General features: G+C 31.5%; 4 protein-coding genes and 1 pseudogene across 5 annotated transcripts; 3 read left to right on the top strand and 2 right to left on the bottom strand.

Moving 5' to 3' along the window:
- Positions 1–1,577: 1,577 nt before the first annotated feature.
- LOC123898054 (cysteine-rich repeat secretory protein 38-like) lies at positions 1,578–2,483 on the bottom strand. The gene is made up of 2 exons (XM_045948901.1): positions 1,694–2,483; positions 1,578–1,648 (listed from the first exon to the last, which is right to left on the bottom strand). Exons 1-2 carry the CDS (start codon positions 2,428–2,430, stop codon positions 1,645–1,647), a joined length of 741 nt encoding a protein of 246 aa, XP_045804857.1. The 5' UTR covers positions 2,431–2,483; the 3' UTR covers positions 1,578–1,644.
- Positions 2,484–4,022: 1,539 nt separating this feature from the next.
- On the top strand, positions 4,023–6,680 carry LOC123898061. Of its 2 annotated transcripts, none has more exons than XM_045948911.1 (3): positions 4,023–4,796; positions 5,467–5,997; positions 6,312–6,680. In XM_045948911.1, exons 1-3 carry the CDS (start codon positions 4,041–4,043, stop codon positions 6,414–6,416), a joined length of 1,392 nt encoding a protein of 463 aa, XP_045804867.1. In that variant the 5' UTR covers positions 4,023–4,040; the 3' UTR covers positions 6,417–6,680. The 2 variants fall into 2 exon arrangements, with proteins under 2 accessions (XP_045804867.1, XP_045804866.1); XM_045948910.1 differs by having other exon boundaries at positions 6,306–6,678.
- Positions 6,681–6,736: 56 nt separating this feature from the next.
- Positions 6,737–7,494, bottom strand: LOC123899157 (cysteine-rich repeat secretory protein 38-like). The gene has a single exon (XM_045950222.1). The coding sequence runs from the start codon at positions 7,466–7,468 to the stop codon at positions 6,737–6,739; it is 732 nt and encodes a 243-aa protein (XP_045806178.1). The 5' UTR covers positions 7,469–7,494.
- A 2,497-nt stretch (positions 7,495–9,991) lies between these two features.
- On the top strand, positions 9,992–10,752 carry LOC123896582 (annotated as a pseudogene).
- Positions 10,753–11,684: 932 nt separating this feature from the next.
- Positions 11,685–12,416, top strand: LOC123899671 (cysteine-rich repeat secretory protein 38-like). The gene has a single exon (XM_045950879.1). It carries the CDS (start codon positions 11,685–11,687, stop codon positions 12,408–12,410), a length of 726 nt encoding a protein of 241 aa, XP_045806835.1. The 3' UTR covers positions 12,411–12,416.
- The last annotated feature ends 7,787 nt before the right edge of the window (positions 12,417–20,203 follow it).

Below are 20,203 nucleotides of genomic sequence, written 5' to 3'. Positions count from 1 at the left end.
TGAATATTTACGTTATTAAATGTCAAAATTACTCTTTTAATTTATTAAAAGAAATAATATGAAATAACTTTTTTATAAAAAAATATAAAGAATAGACGCGTAAAATCTTGAAAATTTCATGTATAAGGGATGTCAACTAATTAAATAGCGGGTGATATTTTTCTTTTCCATAAATTTTTCATTTTTATAATATTCACTACTTAAAAAGTAAAAGGATAAAAATAGAAATGAGCAGCGCGTACAAAAATGAACAGAAAACACCAAATATAATTGTAAAAAAAAAAAAAAATTTAGCCCAAACGGGACCATAGCCTAGCCCATTTACCTAGCTCAATTGACAATCACATCAAATCCCCAATAGTGCTCATTAATCAAATCCCCAATAGTGCTCATTAATCAACTTGTTATTTCCATTAAATTTGTTGTAGTGCATGTAAACCTTCGAATTTGCACTATTATTGTCTCAAAATCACTATGCTATATATTATTCCCTCTAGACACAATTATAAGCAAAAAATCATTTTTTAGGTTCATTGAAAAAGTAATATATCTGGTCAATAATATAAACTGGATACATTATATTTTTAATGAATCTAAAAAGTTTTTTTTTCTTATAATTATGTCCGGAGGAAGTATCTAATTTCCACTATATTGCAAGTTGATTAGTGCGCCACACATTTGTGTGTAGCAATTTTTTTTTTGACACATGTGTGTAGCAATTATATAATAGATAGTGGGTTAAGATTTTTCTTCACCGTGGTGACACCATTTCCGCAATCAATTATTTCTATTATTCATAATTTATCTCATACCACTTTTAAAAAATAGGCTTAATTAGTAAAATGGTCCCTTAAAAACATTTTTGGTTTTAGATTTGTCCCTTAAAGAAAAAAAGGTTCAAATAGGTCCCTTAAAGAAAAAAAAGTCTGAATAGGTCCCTTAAAGACATCTCCGTTAATCAGTTTGGTCCCTAAAAAGAGGTCTAAATAGGACCAAACTGATTAACAGAGATGTCTTTAAGGGACCTATTCAGACCTTTTTTTTTCTTTAAGGGACCTATGTAAAACCAAAAATGTCTTTAAGGGACCATTTTACTAATTAAGCCTAAAAAATACCATAATGTGTAGAAGGATTTATTTATTATTTTAATTAAATTTAGTTTTATTATATTTTAGATAGATTTGTTATTTTTATTTTTTACTACTATTTAAGCTAAACTATTGTAGGCTTGAAAACAAAACTTTTTCATTCAATAAAATATAGAGAATTTTCTCAAGTTTGGTGAATTGCAAATTATTCTTTCTGGTGGATTCCGGAAATCTGGTGAATTCCAGAGCTTTTATCTAACAGGATTAACGCTTGCTATTCCTTCCCGCTTCCGTACTGCGTCAGTTGGTATCAGAGCCTGATTTCTCCAGTTCTTTTCCTAACGTGACCGCTTCCGACTGCGTCAGTTGGTATCAGAACAGATTTCTCCTGTTCTTTTCCTAACTTGACCGTTTGCGACTGCATCACATAATTAAATTTTCACGATAAAAAAGAGCAGAGATAGAAGTGTAAATTAATCTAGATCAATGTGAAAGAAAATAACAAAGTTTATTTATTCATGCACGCTAGTAGTGCTATAAGGTTTATATATCTTTATTACCAAGGAGATCAACAAATATATAAGATTCTAGGATTAATTAATTACTCTTTGACAAACGGGTATATCTCATATCTAAAGTTGCAGCTTCCCCCAACAACTCTACCTCCTTCTTTTCCATCACAACAATTTGGAAGTTCATTAATTGCAACATCAAGACAATTCTTGCAATCATCACTAGAAAGGTCTCTAGTGCATTGAGTTAAACCATAAAGTGTCTTTGAATTCTCAAGCTTTGCCTCTCCCGTTGCATACAATTTAGGATTCATAGTAGCTTTGTGTGCAAGTTGGCTCAATAAATCTTTAGTCTTGTAATTAAAAGTGGTAGTGTCATTAACAACATTCAAATTCCACATATAGAATTTATTGGAGTTGTCAATCTTACCAATGAAATCTGAATCCGAGTATTTAAATAAGCAATAGTCGTACCATATGATTGCGCCTTTGTTGAATGGGCATCGACTTTGGATTTCTTGGGATGCTTCGGAGACACAAGTTTTGCACTCTGAAGTTGAGACATCACCACGGCAAAGAGCAAGTCCATATGCTTGTTCGTTTTGGTACTGGACCAGTCCCACTGATCCAGTGCCAAAACCTGTTGATGGTGTTTTGTAAATAAGTGAATTTACGAGTGTTTTTAACTTTGATTCATATGTGCTATTGGCCGTGAAGTTACCCGAGTTTGAACAAAAATGGAAAAGTGGATCGGCTCCAAAAGATGTTTGGATGAGAAAAACTAAGGTAAATGAGAAGAGAATAATTGGAAAGTGTCTTGAGGAAGCCATTTTGGATTAAGGTGATTAATTAAGAGATATTTGGGATTGTGGAGAGTGAGAGTTAGATTATTTATAGAGAAAATTGTGTAGATAATTTCCTTTGTCTATGAGGATAAGTTTGTGAAGGTGACATTATTCTTTGACTATTATTTGCAAGTTGGGCAGCATCATGAAGGTGACATTATTCTTTGACTATTATTAAGGCTTGACATTTTCCGAAGGTAAAGTTGTCCATTTCTAGATTTGGCTTTAAATTTGTAATTTACAATGGTGGATTAGTCACTCCTTTTATAATATTCAAACTAAACTTCGCCTGATAAACCAAAAAAAAAATAATAAGCAAACAAATGAAGTAGAAGATTCTAATAATAAAACAAATTCAAACTTGATTGAAAATGATCGTTTTTTATTCTTGAAAAATGATGTGCAAAAGGATTAATAATAAAAGATTTATTCTTCTGATTAATAAGACTATTGGATTCACACATGGTTGGTAAAAATAAAACTTTTTCTATTGAGAAGAATAAAAAAGAAAGTGTTAATCGGAAATTGAAAATGTGACCGACTGAATTAGTTCTCGTTATTTTCTAAGAAAGAGTGGAGATTATCGAACAAGAAAAATGTTCTAATTACTTTGCAAGAATTTAACAATAAGCTTCAGTTCAAATCTAACTAACAAGGAATTAATAAAGTTGGCAATACAAAGATTTCGTTAGTATGTAAGTATTATGTTAGCACACTTTCGGAGTCTTGAAGGTTTCCCTTCTGCCCACTCTCTGTTCACACGGTTCTCAGAGCAGAGGAGGAAAGGTGGGTTGCAGAGGAGAAAATTTCCATCTTAATAATCATTGCAGAGGTTTGTGTTGAGACATTAAGTTGATGGTTCGATCGACTCCTTGTATCGAAAGTCTTTCTAACAAAGAGTGGTCGGATGATGAGTCCCATTGAGCACATCAATGACGATACAAGTGCCTGTGGTTGAAAAGCTTAGCTTCCGCTCGAGGGGGAGCATAAAGAATTGGATGACTCACACTTGAAAGGGAGATTGTTATGACAAGTGTGAGGTGAGTTAAGTTTCACATTGCTTAGAAAAGTGGAGGTTGGACACTTTATAAGTATGAAGACTCATAAATCTAATACCATAAGATTTTGGATAAAAGTGTGTTGTCCAACTCACTCCAACTCACTTATATAGTTGATCTTAAGCTCAATATAGATGATCTCCCGAACTGCCCCTCATAATCCAACACAAAATGTACTTCATTTTTAAATGATAAAAAAATATTTTAAAGGAAGATAAACATTTTAAAAAACATTTTAAATGATAAAATTTCTAACCCAAGTACATGAGCAAATGAGGAAGAGTAAGAATTAAGGATGCCTATGGTGGCATTTCCCAATGTAGATGAGTTGACTTCAATACCTATGCAGTGCCATTTTCTCACATAAAGTTTCAAGTTCATTTCCACTATCTTAGCTTTTCTTTAGCCGCAGTTTGTGCTATGTCACTTTACACTTAATAATTAATAATTATTATATACATATTTATATATATACATTTATAATTCAACCTTGTATATGCAACATTGCATAAACTTCATTGACCCACTTTGTTAATCATGAAATCATTAATCAAAACCAACTTAATTTTACTCTCATCTTCATTATGTGCAATTTCTCTCTTCATATTTATTTCCATATTATTCTTTACCACATCAAAGATAGTAACACTAGACATTGGTTCCTTTTCACCACAAGCTACAAAATCTTATCCAACCAATGTTAACCATCTTGTATTTGGAATTGCTTCAAGTGAAAATTCATGGCCTAAGAGACAAAATTATGCCAAACTTTGGTGGAACCAAAAATTCAAAGGTTGTGTTTTTGTAGATAATCTTCCACATGAAGAAAATGACAACAACATTAATGTTCCTCCACTTTGTGTCTCTCAAGATACTTCAAAGTTTAACTACACATATAGACACGGCGGTTTAAGATCAGCGATTCGCGTGGCGCGAGTTGTGAAAGAAACTGTTGAATTGAATCATTCTAATGTTAGGTGGTATGTGTTTGGTGATGATGACACAATTTTCTTTCCTGAGAATCTTGTTAAGACACTTTCTAAATATGATCATAGGCTTTGGTACTATGTTGGTGCTTATTCTGAGAATTATGAAGGGTCGCAAACTTTTGGTTTTGGAATGGCTTTTGGTGGAGGCGGTTTTGTTTTAAGTGCTTCTTTAGCAAATGTTTTAGCTAAGGTTTTTGATTCATGTATTGAAAGATATTCTCATCTTTATGGAAGTGATGCTAGAGTGTTCTCTTGCATATCAGAACTTGGTGTTGGATTAACATATGAACCAGGTTTTCATCAGGTAACAAAATACTTTGATTTCCTTAATTGGTGATTTAGGAACTAAATTGTTAGGGACTAAATTGGTGATTTCCGAGACTAATTAGTCCCCAAAATCATAAGCATAATCTGTCATAAATATCATCCTAGCCGTTAATCACGCTCTGATCGCATAGTTGTGCGACATCATCCAAGTTTATGTTATGTCTCCTTAGAAATCAAGGACACAGTAGTACGATCTTATTTGAACAGGACCTCTTAGTTAGTACTTTTTCGGTGTTCCTCAGTTCACCAATTGTGCTGCCAGCTTTGAACTTAGTTCATACAAATTGTTTCCTAAGATTGATGTCATATAGAATTTTCAATTTTCGACGCCATTTTGGATTTTGTTAATTTCAATAAATCCGACCTTCATAATTTTTAGGGAAATGGATTTGCAATTGTCAAAAGTGACTGCACTGGTGATCTCAGACCTTAAAAAAGTTCGAAGGTCCAAATATTGATTTTTTTTTTTTTTTTAATTGTCAATCATTTATTTAATCTTATTTCGATGTTTTTAGATTTGTTTGACTGCCTGAATTTAGGATTCCCTGACCAATCAGGGAATCCAAGTCGGCGGCTACTAATTTACTGATTTTATTTTCTTTGCTCCTAATTAATCCTCTATTAATGTGATTATGAAATTGGATTAGGTTGATATGAGGGGAAACATCTTTGGTCTATTGGCAGCACATCCATTAAGTCCATTGTTATCCTTACATCATCCAGATATCACTGATGCAATCTTTCCTAACATGACAACATCAAAATCACTGCAACATTTATTTAAAGCTGCAAATGTTGATTCTCAAAGGATTCTTCAACAAACAGTTTGCTACGAAAGACAGTTTTCGCGGACAATTTCAGTTTCATGGGGCTATGCTGTTCAAGTATTCCAAAACAACGTGCTTTTACCGGATGTTCTTCGAGTGCAAGAAACATTCAAGCCATGGAAGGAAAATCATGTTTTGGCCGGAGTATATACTTTTAGTACAAGAGAAATTCATCATGACCCTTGTAAAAGACCTAAAATTTTCTATCTAGACAATGTATCTTCTGGTAAAGATGGCATTGTTAGCAGCTATACGAAATCTTTTCATAATTGTTCAAATGATAAGACATCATCGAAGAATCTGGAAGTGATCAAAGTTGTTACAAATAAGTTAGACCTTGACAGCAAACAGGTAACGTGTTTTTTTTTAGACACCGATATTCATGGTTTTAAATTGTTGTCGCAGTTGTGGTTATGCTGCGAACTTTTATATTGTAGTAAAATATATGAAAAAAATGCGGTTGCTGAGACTTCAAAATCTTTTATATTATGGCTACAATTGCAGTTGTGGACCGCAATTTAAAATCATGTTGATATTTCATCGGATATGATTTTTTACATTTAGGAGACTGTTTTTACTTTTTTTTTGACAGAAGGATAATGTTTTTACTTTGGTAATGAATATTATGCTAATTTTATAAACTATACTTTTGTCTTCAGTTGCAGAATCCAAGAAGGCAATGTTGTGATGTGTTGAACTCTAACTCTGGTCACCTAATGGAAATTGCAATTAGAGAGTGCAATTATGAAGAATTGATATATATGCATTAACAAAACAGATGTATATATTAAATATGTTTCAATATGGTTAAGCAGATTCTTGAAGAGCATTGCTAGAAGTCATTCCAAGTTTTATATATACTAGAAATCAGCAGAGGAACTTATCGATTCTATTTTTGATTGTAAAGTGAATTATGTTTGGATACAGTAATATAAAAATGAGTTGAGCAATAAACTTGTGCCTTAAATTAAACAAACCGATTCAAATTTTATTCGACAATATTGGTGTGTGCAATACAAACATGTACAAGTATTTATTTAAACAATATACTGAATTTATTTAATCCTAGCTTAACATCTAATTAAGTTTTTTACTCCTTAACAAATTTGTAAACTTCATATTGAATGTTACAACTTCCACTAAGAATTCTGCCTCCTTTTTTCCCATATGGTATTAGTTCACTAATTGCATCATCAAGACACTTCTTACAATCAACACTAGAAAGGTCTCTAGTGCATTGAGTTAACCCATAAACTCTCTCTGATTCTCCAATCTTCAAGTCTCCACTAGCATAAAATTTCTTATCCATAGAAGCTTCATTAGCAAGTAAGCTCAATAAGTCCTTAGTTATGTTGTTGAATTTGATAGGATCATTAACACTTTGTACATTCAATAAAGTGAACTTGTTTGTATTATCAATTTTGCCAATGAAATCGTTGTCCAAGTACTTGAACATGCAATTATCGTACCATATGATCGCGCCTTTATTGTATGGACAACGACTTTGGATTTCTTTGGTTGCGTCTGAGACACAAGTTTTACACTCTGAGGTTGATACATCGCCACGACAAAGAACGAGCCCATATGCTTGTTGGTTTTGGACCAGGCCCACTGATCCAATACCAAAACCGGTTGAAGGGGTTTTGTATATAAGCGAGTTGATGAGTGTTTTCAAGTTTGATTCATATGGGCTATAGGCTGTGAAATTCTCGGAGTTTGAACAAATGTGGGAAAGAGGGTCATTGAGTGCAAAAGATGTTTGAGTAATTAGAGCCAAGGTTAATGAGATGAGAATAGTTGTGAAGAGATTAGAGGAAGACATGTTTTTTTGGATGAATGTTAATTAGTATATTTTGTGATGGTTTGATATGAGATTATGGGAGTTATTAGAGTATTTATAGAGGAAATTAAGATTAAGAATGTTGATATTTTCTATTGATCAATTTATATTGGCCAGTTAAGCAGTACCTTGTCAACATTGGACTGTGCCTTCACCATTTTGTCATAGATTTGGTTTCTAATTTGGTAAGAGTGACAAATTCATGAATGTGTCAAAAGCAAAAAAACAAAAACAAAAAACAAAAGACTGTGACAAATTCAAGCATGGTTATATCTTTCATTTAATAATTTTCGAAATATGATTTCTTTCTTTTTGGACATAACAAATGATTTGTGCTGCAATATAAGATCTGTCTAACAGAGTTAAAGGAAAATTTGAAAACATAGTAATGATACTAATTTTTTTTTAACTTAAAGAACTAATTTTAAAAGAAAAGATAGATATAAAAGATTAATAGGATATTTTAAAATAAATTTAGAGTGTTTTCGGATGAGGTAATTAGAAATTCTAAGACATTCTAACCAAAAAAATAATAATTGTAGGAACATTATAATTGTAGGCAATTATGTACCAAAAAAGAGTATTTTTTTTTCGTCTTACCTACTTCTCGCCTGCCCTACACATTTTTAGTTTTATCCTTCCGTTACTTAAGTAACAGACGTTATAAAAATGAGAATTTTTTAGAAATTTTGTAAATCTCGTCTGCTACTTAAGTAGTGGACGTTATAAAAAGTTTTTCGGTAAGGTGTTTTAAGGGTGTATCACTACCTACCTAGCGGATGAATGCATTTTGATAAATCCGTAGAGCGCGTGTGAAAATGTATAGAGTGGAAAAAGAAATTCTAAGAAAAATATGGTAGGCAAGTTCAGGTTTTGTCCCAGAGACCTTCTATTTGGGCCAAAGTGATAGGTCAGCAGGCTTAAGTGGAGGCCCAATTGGGTCATGTATTAAAGATTTTCTTTTGCCGTTCTATCTACTTCACGTGCGTCCTACGCATTTCTATTTTTACTCTTCTGCTACTTAAGTAGAAGACGTTATAAAAAAAAAAACTTGATAGGGTGTCTTTGGAGAGTATCTGCTACCTAAGTAGCGGATATGAATATTTTGATAAATTCGTCGGGCACACGAGAAAATGAATAGGGTGACAAAAGAAATTCTCCATGTATTGAGAAAAAAAGTGAAATCCAAAACTAAACAGAATAAAACACAAACAACCGTGAATTTAAGTTTTCGTAAGAATCTAAAAGGAAGAAAAATATGGGAAATTGGTAAAAAGTTGGACTTTTATGGAAAGATGGATGAAGAAGCAATCCACAACCTAACAAAGTTACAATGAAGCTCAAGGAAAAAAGTTAATATGATTATAAAGAAAATAGATATTAAAAAAAATTCAAACTGATTAGAATATTTAATTCAGGAAAATGACCACTTAAAAGAAAATTATAAACTAGCAAATCATTTAAAATGTCCAGAAAGAAGAAACTATACTTTTAAAATTATCAAGAGGAAGAAAGCTATGCTTGAATTTGTCTTTCTTTAGAGACTGAGTGTGTGTTTGGTTTGGCGGCGAAGAGAATTGAGTTTGACAGAATTGAGTTTGAGAGAATTGATTTTTGTTAAAAGTGAGTTGAACTGAATTGATTTATGTTTGGATACATTTAGTAAAAGTGATTTTCACTAAGTTATATTGTTTGGATAGTTTAAATCAAAATTGATTTTGGAGTGACTAATTACCAAAATGGGTTTTAAATTTAACTAACAATAAACAATAGTTGGAAAAAAAAACCACATTTAAAAAATTATAAATAAATAATTAAAAAATTATAAAAAATAAAATGCATATTATATTTAGAAACTATTTTCTGTCAAATTATATTATGAACTTACAATTTAATAAAATATATAATAGCAAATATTTGAAAAATAATATAACCATGGTTTTGTGAGTGGAAAACAAATAATATAGGCATGATTGGTAACTATAATAAAAATAAAATAATACTAATATAAGCTTGTTTCTGTATAAGAAATACTTTTGTGTATATTTATCAATTTGACAAGGATATATAATAATAAATAATAACACAAAGCAAGGGACATTATTGGAAAGACACAAAATTAAGAAACATGTAATTTGAAAAGCAATTTTAGCAAATGCAGAAGCTAAGAATTCTTACTTCAACTAAACTCGCGTCTAGATGCTATAATTGATTATACATAAAAATGCCAAACAACTTTCTAACAAGTCTAACTCACGTTTAAATACTACCAACGTGCTTTTGGGTGTCTAAAAGCTCAACCAAACATATACTGAATATGGCACAGTAAAATGTGGACATGGTGCTTCCTAACTGGTCAATAGAAAATTTCATCTTTAATAAAAAAAATTTGGTTGATAATAACCTTCATCTTTTCTTAAAGACAATACCAGATTTTTCTCTATAAATACTCTTACTCCCACAATCTCATATCAATTAAACCATCAAAAATATATTAATGTTCTTTATGACCTTCATCCAAAATATGCATTCCTCAAACCTTATTCTCTTCACATTTACTTTTGCTTTCCTTATGCAAACATCTTTTGGAACGGACCCACTTTTTCATTTTTGTTCAAACTCCGGTAATTTCACTGCCCAAAGTCCATATAAATCAAGCTTAAAAACACTCATCAACTCACTTATCTATGAGACGCCTTCAACGGGTTTCGACAATGAGTTAGTGGGCCTGGCCCAATACCAAAACCAACAAGTATATGGACTAGCTCTTTGTCGTGGCGATGTATCAAACTTAGAATGTAAAACTTGTGTTTCACAAGCAAGTAAAGAAATCCAACGTCGCTGCCCATACAATAAAGGCGCGACCATATGGTACGACAATTGCATGGTCAAATACTTAAACATTGATTTCTTTGGTAAGATTGATAATACAAGCAAGTTCTCTTTATTAAATGTACAAAATGTTGATGATCCTATCAAATTCAACAACATGACTAAGAGCTTATTGAGCATACTTGCTTATGAAGCTTCTATGGATCATAAATTTTATGCTAATGGAGAATTGAAGATTGGAGAATCAGAGAAAATTTATGGGTTAACTCAATGCACTAGAGACCTTTCTAGTGTGGATTGTAAGAAATGTCTTGATGATGCAATTAGTGAACTTCCATATTGTTGTGATGGAAAAAAAGGAGGCAGAGTTGTTGGTGGAAGTTGTAACATTCGATATGAAGTTTACCCGTTTGTTAAGGTGTAAACTTAATTAAGCTAGATAAATAAATTTAAGTATTATTTGAATTGGCACATGTACATATTTGTACATGTCAATATTGTGGAATAAAATTTGCATCGATTTGTTTAATTGATAATGTCATTGTTTCAAGCTTGATAAGTCACAAATTAAAGAGTCTGGTACAAGTGTTTTATAAATTAATAAGTCAACTGACTTTTTCTTAAATTATAGGCTACAAGCTATTTTCATAAGTGGGATCGAAAAGAACAAAAACAAAACATAACAAAAATGATATCGTTGGTTTAAGCTCAGAAGATAACTCGGATGAGGATCGTTAAGAAGCTAGGAAAATTTGGAAGCTTGTTAAGTAGTTGGGTTTTTATGCAGAGATGGAGGAGGAAGTTATTCAGAACCTATCTAAACTTCGTCGAAGCTCAAGAAAAAAACTCACTCCAAAGCGCTTTAGATGAATTTTTTTTTTCGCTTTGTTCTCTTTAGATTTTTTTGGAGGCATGATTTTCATAAGTTCTTTTAAATAGTCTTACAAAAATTTTGTCCGTAAATAAGTTCAAATAAGTCGATCCAATTTTTTTTTGTTGAACTGCAAAATATATTAATAAATCTTTTCACCCTTTCCCTTGATTTGCCAAAGACTGGAAATTGAAGAGCAAATGAAAAGGGTGCTTTGGCATAACAAATTATCACACCGATCCTACGGATTTATTTATACCAAACTCTCATAGCAAAATTGAAAAGGCACAGTTCAATATTGACATGGTGCTTCCTAATTGGTCAATAGAAAATGTCAACCTTAATCTTTTTTTATTTATTTATAATCTATTTATAGTAACCTTAACTTTTTCTTAAAGACAAAACGAACGAATTTTTCTATAAATACTCTCATTCCCCACAATCTCATATCAAACCTTCAAAAATATATAATTGTTCTTTATGACCATCCAAAAAATGGCTTCCTCAAACCTTATTCTCTTCTCAATTACATTTGCTTTCCTTATGCAAACATCTTTTGGAATCGACCCACTTTTTCATTTTTGTTCAAACTCGAGTAATTTCACTGCCCAAAGCACATATAAATCAAACTTGAAAACACTCATGAGCTCGCTTATCTATAAGACGACTTCAACAGGTTTCGGCATTGGATCAGTGGGACCGGCCAAATACCAAAACCAAAAAGTGTATGGACTAGCTCTTTGTCGGGGCGATGTATCAAACTTAGAATGTAAAACTTGTGTTTCACAAGCAAGTAAAGAAGTTCTCAATCTTTGTCCATATAATAAGGGTGCTATTGTATGGTACGACAATTGCATGATCAAGTACTTGAACACTAATTTCTTTGGCAAAATTGATAATGCAAACAAGTTCTCTTTATTAAATGTAGAAAATGTTGCTAATCCTACCAAATTCAACAACATGAGTAAGGACTTATTGAGCTTACTTGCTAATGAAGCTTCTATGGATCATAAATTTTATGCTAGTGGAGAATTGAAGATTGGAGAATCACATAGAGTTTATGGGTTAAGTCAATGCACTAGAGACCTTTCTAGTGTTGATTGTAAGAAATGCCTTGATGATGCAATTAGTGAACTAATACCAAATGGAAAAAAAGGAGGCAGAGTTGTTGGTGGAAGTTGTAACATTCGATATGAAATTTACCCGTTTGTTGAGGAGTAAACTTAATTAACCTAAGGATAAATAAATTTAAGTATTGTTTGAATTGGCACATGTACATGTTTTGTACATGTCAATATTGTGGAGTAAAATTTGTATTGTTTTTCTTTTGGTAAAAAATTTGTATTGATTTGTTTAATTTAAAATTTGATTGCTAAAGTCACAAATTTAAGAGTTATGGTACAAGTGTTTTATTAATTAATATGTGAACTATAGTTTTCTTAAATTATAGGCGTTTTGTAATTCTTTTGATTTAATCATCACTAAAATTTTCTATAGACTAAATTGCACTTTTGACCTCCTAAATTTTAGAAAGTTACGATTTTGACCCCTTATATTTCAAAACAGCACTTCTTAGTTCTTACCCTCTATCCTTATCCCCTTTCGCAAAAGGTCAATTTTAACCAAGTCAACGCTAATGGGGCAAATCACTTATGTGACTAAGCTGTCACGTCAGTTTTTTCATCTAATAATTAAAATAAAATAGATTATTTATGGGTCTACTACACCCGCCCTTAAAGCTTCTTGTCCAAGCAAATACAAATTTTGGTTCAATTTTGGTCCTTGTCATGTAAAAGAAAGGAAGGAAAATGAATGGTCATTATATATGCATGCCAACATATGAGAGTTGAATGGTCTGCTGCCAAGTGACAACTTCCAACAAAAGCCCATGAATACTGCCCCTTGAAACAACCGTTGAGAATACATAAATTCTTCTCTCATTCCTCATTTTAAAAAAATAAAAAATTTATCGTCCTACTATTTTCTCAAACAGCATTCGGTACCTAAGCAGCGGACCATATTTTTTCATAAAATTTCTCATTTTTAGTCATTCGTTACTTAAGTAGTGGATGAGTCAAAATAGGATGTGCGAAAAATTCGTAAGACGGCAAAAAAAACTCAAAAAAAAAATGAAACATATCAATGAAAACAGTCCCAAGACTGCAAACAAACCATGAAACATTAGTGACTGCAATTCAAACTGCTAACCAAGAAAGTTTAACAATTTTTTTGAAGTTATTATTTATTGATCGAGGGATTTATGTAATTTTAAAGAGTTTAAGTTTATGTTCTTGCCTTTCTCCACAAAAAGTTATTCTATTTGACGCAATACTAGTAATAGTGGACACTTCTTTCAGCTGAAATTCGAATCCTAATACTTTAAGTTATGGAAGATTAACTTCTTCAGTTAGACTCGACTTTCATAGCTAAGGTTCTAGTCTATTTGTGATTCTGTGGTACTGCATTTTTTTTTTGCAACCCTCATTTTGGATTGATTTATTGATATGAATTGAATTTCTAATTAGATTTTTTGACATGAATTGAATTTCTAATTAGATTTTTTGACGTGGTTTTATTGAACCCGTATAACATTTTTTGAAACTAGCATGACGTGATTTTATTGGACCCGTATAATATTATTTTTCCACAAGGTCACATATAACAGTTATAACTAAAAATAATTGTTTTTAAATTTACAGAGATATAGTGCTAGCAACACACTCTTTAACAAACATATCTAACACACTCTCTTCTATTGGTTAAAATTTATATGGGTCCCATAAAAATTATATGGGTCCACATTTTTTATGGGACCCATGTGAATTTCAACCAATTAAAGAGAGTGTGTTGAAGTGTGTTTATTAAAGAGTGTGTTGCTAGCATTATTCAATTCAAACAAAAAATTTAGATGATCTAAAATTTAAAAACGTTATAATTGTACAAAAAAGAAGAAGAAAGAAATAGATAAAATAATTTAAAAGTTGTTTCATTATTTCCAAAACACGAGACATATTCACTAGCAACATATGTGGTTGAAAAATGAACATATGATGGTTTATAGAAGGCTACTTTTACTCATATTACATCTAAAAATGAGAAGAGGATACATTTCCTCAAAGTAAACAGACCTAAGCACCTTGAAGCTTATTTTATTCATTATTTGCTATTTTGTTACTTTGCACAACACAACCATATTTATCCATTTGCAAATTATTACTACATAATAATAATAATAATAATAATAATAATAATAATAATAATAATAATAATAATAATCATCTTAGATTAGCCTAACTCAACCTTATAAAATTGATTTGTCCTCACTTATAAATACACATTCAGACCATCTCGCAACTGATGGCGGTCAGCAGATCATGGAGAGGCTCTGGTAACAGACGGCCCTGGATCGTAGAGAAGACTTTGATACCATCTTAGATTGAGCTTAACTCAACCTACCAAAACCGACTTATATGGTGAGGATTTTCCTCACTTTTAAACACACGGTCAAGTTATCTCGCAATAAATGTGAAATTTTTTAACATATAATAATACTTGTTTCATTTTAATTTATTGTAGTCATTTTTAATATTTTTGTTTAATAATTTTACAACCAATTTTTTTGTTAAAAAGAACATGTTATTGACTTACAAATTAGCACAATTTAGGCCCAACAAGTTTACATCAGATCAACCACATACATACAATTCATGCACTTGAAGATATTTTTAAAGTCACAACCCAAAACTCAATCATAGTTTTTCCTTTGGCCACAAACCAATTGTGTAGTATATTTGGAATCAAATCATATGAATTCGTGGCATGCATGTAATGGGATATATGATGCTCTTCATATTTCAACCACACATGTGTATTTAACTGTCAACCTCATAAACAATTTTGTGGACAAAGACATCTTATGGCTATAAATTGTACACTATTATTATTAGTTTATGGGTCCAACCGTCCAAGACAAAATTATGGTATAAAATTTGTAGAACTTTCCAACCAATATCAATAAGTCAATAATATATTTCCATTTTTCAAGTGGCCTTATGTGCAACCAAATGGGCTTAGGTGGGTCACAAATTTAAAGGTAATAATTCTACACCATACAATAAACCTTTCATCTTATGAACCTCAATTTGTCTTCCTAATAACCACTCAACAACTCATAAATTATGGCTCATAATAACCCTTCAAGCATCTATAATGAAATTTGAAAAAAACAAATAATAATAATCAAATTCAAATCAAACCTTTTATTTTGTCAAAACAAAACTAGTGGAGTCACTTATTCTTTTTTTTTTTTCTTTTTTCAATGACTAAATTAACCTTATGGCACTATTGAAAGAGACAAATCATGGGTAAAATAAAGACACGTGATTACTTCTAGGTGTGGTGTGGTCATCCATGTCCTTGTCCACAAGAATTTGTCTAAGGAACATTAATCAAACTATTTGTTATTGTTATAAAAGGCCTTTATTCATCTACCAATTAGATACACCAAAGAATTCAAGAAACTATCAAAGCTTCATTAATTTATCAAATAATAGAGCTTCTCAAATTCTCATCAATATGTGCAAAGGAGTAGAACCAAAAGAACACAATTTCTTTCCACCATCGAAAGAGAGTGTTTCACCTTCAAAAACAAGAGATTCTAAATGTTGTGAGCTATGTGGATTACAAGCTTCGTTATATTGTCAAGCCGATGATGCATATTTATGCAGAAAATGCGACAAAAAGGTTCATGAAGCAAATTTTTTAGCTCTTAGGCACATTAGGTGTTTTCTTTGCAATACATGTCAAAATCTTACCAGAAGATATTTGATTGGAGCCTCAGTAGAGATGGTACTTCCGGCAAACATAAGTTGGGATAACGGAAACTTGCCTAATAATAGCACCCTCATCAAGTGTTCAAGAACTCATAACATTACTTCCATGTTTCTTTAGATTATCCTATGTAATAGATTGGTTTATTAATTTTCTCTTTAGATTATGTAATAGGTGTTTACTTTTCTCTTAGTTGATAGCTAGCTAGAGAATTTGGTGTACACCATCTAATGTATGGTGGAATTGTTAATTACTAAATCTTCTTTTAATATCATGCATGATTCAAAAAAAGTTGTTTATATGTACAACTAGATTTAATTAGTAGATAGAAGATGTTCAATGTTTTAGATTTCTTTAACTTTTGGAAGATTTAGTTGATTTATACTCAAAACTATAATTATAAAGCACGAGAAACAAATTTCTAGAACCAATAGATTATAATTTTAGTATTTTACTATGCTAGAAAACCTATGACAATAAAATATCTTACATATATGTGCATGTAAGGGTAGTTCTTGAAATAATAGAATATAATTATAGATAAACTTCATAGCAATTCAATTATGTGTTGAGTCTTGGAAGTTTATATATAACAATTCGCTAATAAGTTTCTAATTTATCCTTATTTCTTATTTTCTTTCATTTTTTCACTTTTCTTTCCTGCTTAGCTTACCAGATTCTTACAAATTTGCAAGGATTAATTCCTCCTTGTAAGGGTATAAAATTAGCTGCATTTGCTCAGATGTTTTTCGTGTGATTCTTCACAAAAAATACTCGTATCTACCAAGGATTTCTCAAAGTCACAATTTTTTTAAAGTTTGTTATATCTACAAAATGTGAATTTTATGTGAAACTGCATGCACCTAAGTTTTGTATCGGTATGCTTCTTAGTTCTTCCAACTGTGTTTGAAATATTTTTACGGTTAAAAAAACTAAATTTTGAAATAATGAATTACACAAATTCCAAAATCATTTTATGTGTATCGAAAAATTCACTTTTACTATATTACCGTAAAAAAAAAAACATTTTTCTATCTTTAACTAAAGCTAGTTGTATCTTTTAATTGTGTTTGGAGTATCTAAAGTGATGCTAGGCCACGTAGGTGCGCTTCGCTCTGCCACATGATGAACATGTTTTAAGTTAAATGTCGAGCGCTAAAGCGGAGCTTAGTTACGGCTACAAACTGTATAGTCCTTATGGGAATAGGATTCCACGTAGTAACTGCATTAACACGGTAATTAATTAGGACCGTCTAATTTAAAATGAACGATTGAAATTTTAAATTGTGTACAAATTATAGATCAACGACCAAAATTTAAAACAGCGACAAACCGTGTACTTTTATTAGAGCAGCCGATCCAAGTCTGTCCCCTTATCAACTACTACTTGCAAATTTTGTTGGCTCAAATACATTAGTTTTTTCATCTCCTGCCACAAAAAGCTATGTATATATACACTTTAAATTCTAATGCAATACACAACAATTGATAAAGAAAATTCACCAAGATAACAAAAAATAATTGAAACTAACTAAGCTTAAATTGAAATTTACTCATAACTGAATAGTATTTGTATCATTAGTATGCGTCTGCCTGCATCTGTGTTAATTAATTCAAGTATGTTTAATTGTTAATTAGATTAAGTTATATTTGCATCTACCAACTGCACCAAATATATCTGCCAAGTAGTGGCGTATGGAAGTCTTATAACATTCAACCTAAATTCTCTATTCCTTGCTACCTGACATATATATAAAGGTGATATTTTTTTTTCCCAAATAATCTAGTGGTTAAAATTTCACCTTTATAATGGTGATATCTATAACAAAGTCGTGAGATAGCAACTCGTGAGAATACTTTCGCATATATACTTGTCCATAATGAATAAAGACAAATTTAATATAAAACAATTCAAACAATGGCGGAGCCAGAAAATTTATAAAGTCGGGATAATATCTCAGTTTTGCACCGAAAAATCTCAGTTTAAAAAAAAAAAAAAAAACTTATTTTTGTCCTAAATTAACCCCTAAAAATCTCAGTTTTGTGCCCTAAACTAACCACTAAAATACTAATTTTTTTTTACCAGAGTTCGAGCAAGTGCCCAGCCAGTGGATCCGCCACTGAATTCAAAGTACTGTTGTTCTTAATAAATTACAATTATCCCTTAGTATGTTTAATATTCTAAAAATATATGATGATATTTTCACTCCCAACATTATAAAATTTGTCACTCTATGTGTAAGGCTTTACTGGTCTAATGGTTGAGCCGGCCTTGTCCAAGAGGATTTCAAATATAGGATGTAGTTTGCAGAAACAATAAAGGTTCCTATTTATATCTTAAGGGAAACGTCCCAATGAAGACACCAGACTCATGGTAATCAAAATATACATGAAAATCAGTCTTATTGATAACTTGTTCAAAAAGGAAGAGCTTAATGAAAACCAAAATAGCTAGGTGATAACTAGTCTAAATGCATGATTCATTCACATAGCTTGCTTCTACTCAGCTAAATGCATGCAATGCCTATATGGAACCTTGGTCCAATACCAATAGTCTTTCTATTTTATTTCAACAATCATCATTGGTGATAAATCATAGCTAGACAGCCAATGTATCTTTATTAACATTCTTTGTTATAACATGAAAATTTTCAAAAGCTGAAGTTCTCTTTTGTCTCACTGGCTTCTCTATTTAACGATCTCACATCTATCCAATTAATTTTATCAAGAACTAATAGAAAGAAATTTATTTATATTCAAGATACTTACATATGAATGAAAGGAAAGCGACAACAATTCTCTTAAAAAATACATCTATAGACTTAAGAGATACAACATTGATATGCATGACCCTCTCTGGATGACAAAATCAATCCTCCTAAAAAATACATCCATAGACCTAAGAGATACAACATTGATATGCACGACCCTTTGAACTTTTGTAGAATTCCACAACCTCTGGTGCTAGGAAGTCGTGTCAAACACAAATGGTATAAAAGCATGTTGATTGTCAAAACGACTCAAAAAGAAACCAATCCTATCTCTCAAAAGAGTAGTCAAATTATATTGGCATGGCTTCTACCTTATTAAATTAAGAGTAGTCACAAAAGCCACACTTAAATCTTAAACAAAATTTGGACAGTGTCCCTTGGGACTTATTCGCAGTTTTACCCCAAAACTTCCACAATACAACCTCAGGAAGGTTATGTTTTTCTTCTCAATGAAGTTCTGACAACAGTTCACTTTTCTTCAAGCAAGACTAAAGTAAAGGCCATGTTTCTCTAGACTGGTATGTTCCTATGGCAGATGAAATACAGGCAGCACCCTTACCAGTTACCAACACAACAAAGAATCGTACTACTAAACTTGATTGTAGCCTCTTGCACCCATGTTTTTCGAACTGCCATTCGTTCTGCAAAGTGATTTGAAGTAGAAAGAACTCATAGCATGTTTAGCAAGAGCACTGGCTTTCCGGGTCTCAGGTCTCTGACATTTCCAGTACTCTTTGAGGTGATAAACTTGGATTGGATGTGAAGTAGGAAGAGATGTAGCAAAAACTGGATGAATATCAAGGTCTCCTTTAACTGTCAATCCTGTTGCATCTTCAAGTGTAAAACCCTGATAAAGTGGAAAAGAAAAATCAGCTAGAAAAAATGTAAACAAATAAGCATGGACATTATCCGTTGCAGGAGATATCACTATCATTATTGATTATTAAATGGTTATGCAAGTACATGAACATCACTGTAGCTGCATTAAATTTGATCTCTTTTTCATAAGATAAGCAAAACTAAACTAAACTCTTAATACAGCTAAAATAAACTCTTAATACAGCTAACTGATGAATTAGACGGAATTCAGCTTTTGTTATCTCCAACACCAATCTTTGCTCCTTATCCTTTGCCATTTCAAGTAAAAACAGCCAAAGAAATCACAGCATTATGAAAGAAAAATAATAATAAATAATAATAATAATAATAATAATAATAATAATAATAATAATAACACATTTTTATTTGAAATTAAACTAAATAGAATGAGTTTAACAACGATGCACTTACACCATGATATAAATGTTGTGAGCTGTGCAGATTAAATGCTTCACTGTATTGCCAAGCTGATGATGGATATTTATGGAGAAAACGTGACAAAAGGATTCATTAGGTCAAATTTTCAGCTCTTAT

Source organism: Trifolium pratense, linkage group LG7 (genome assembly GCF_020283565.1).
Source record: "Trifolium pratense cultivar HEN17-A07 linkage group LG7, ARS_RC_1.1, whole genome shotgun sequence".
Lineage (NCBI taxonomy): Eukaryota > Viridiplantae > Streptophyta > Magnoliopsida > Fabales > Fabaceae > Trifolium > Trifolium pratense.
The sequence above is the reverse complement of the archived record's forward strand: the minus strand, read 5'-3'. Positions and strand labels throughout refer to the sequence as shown.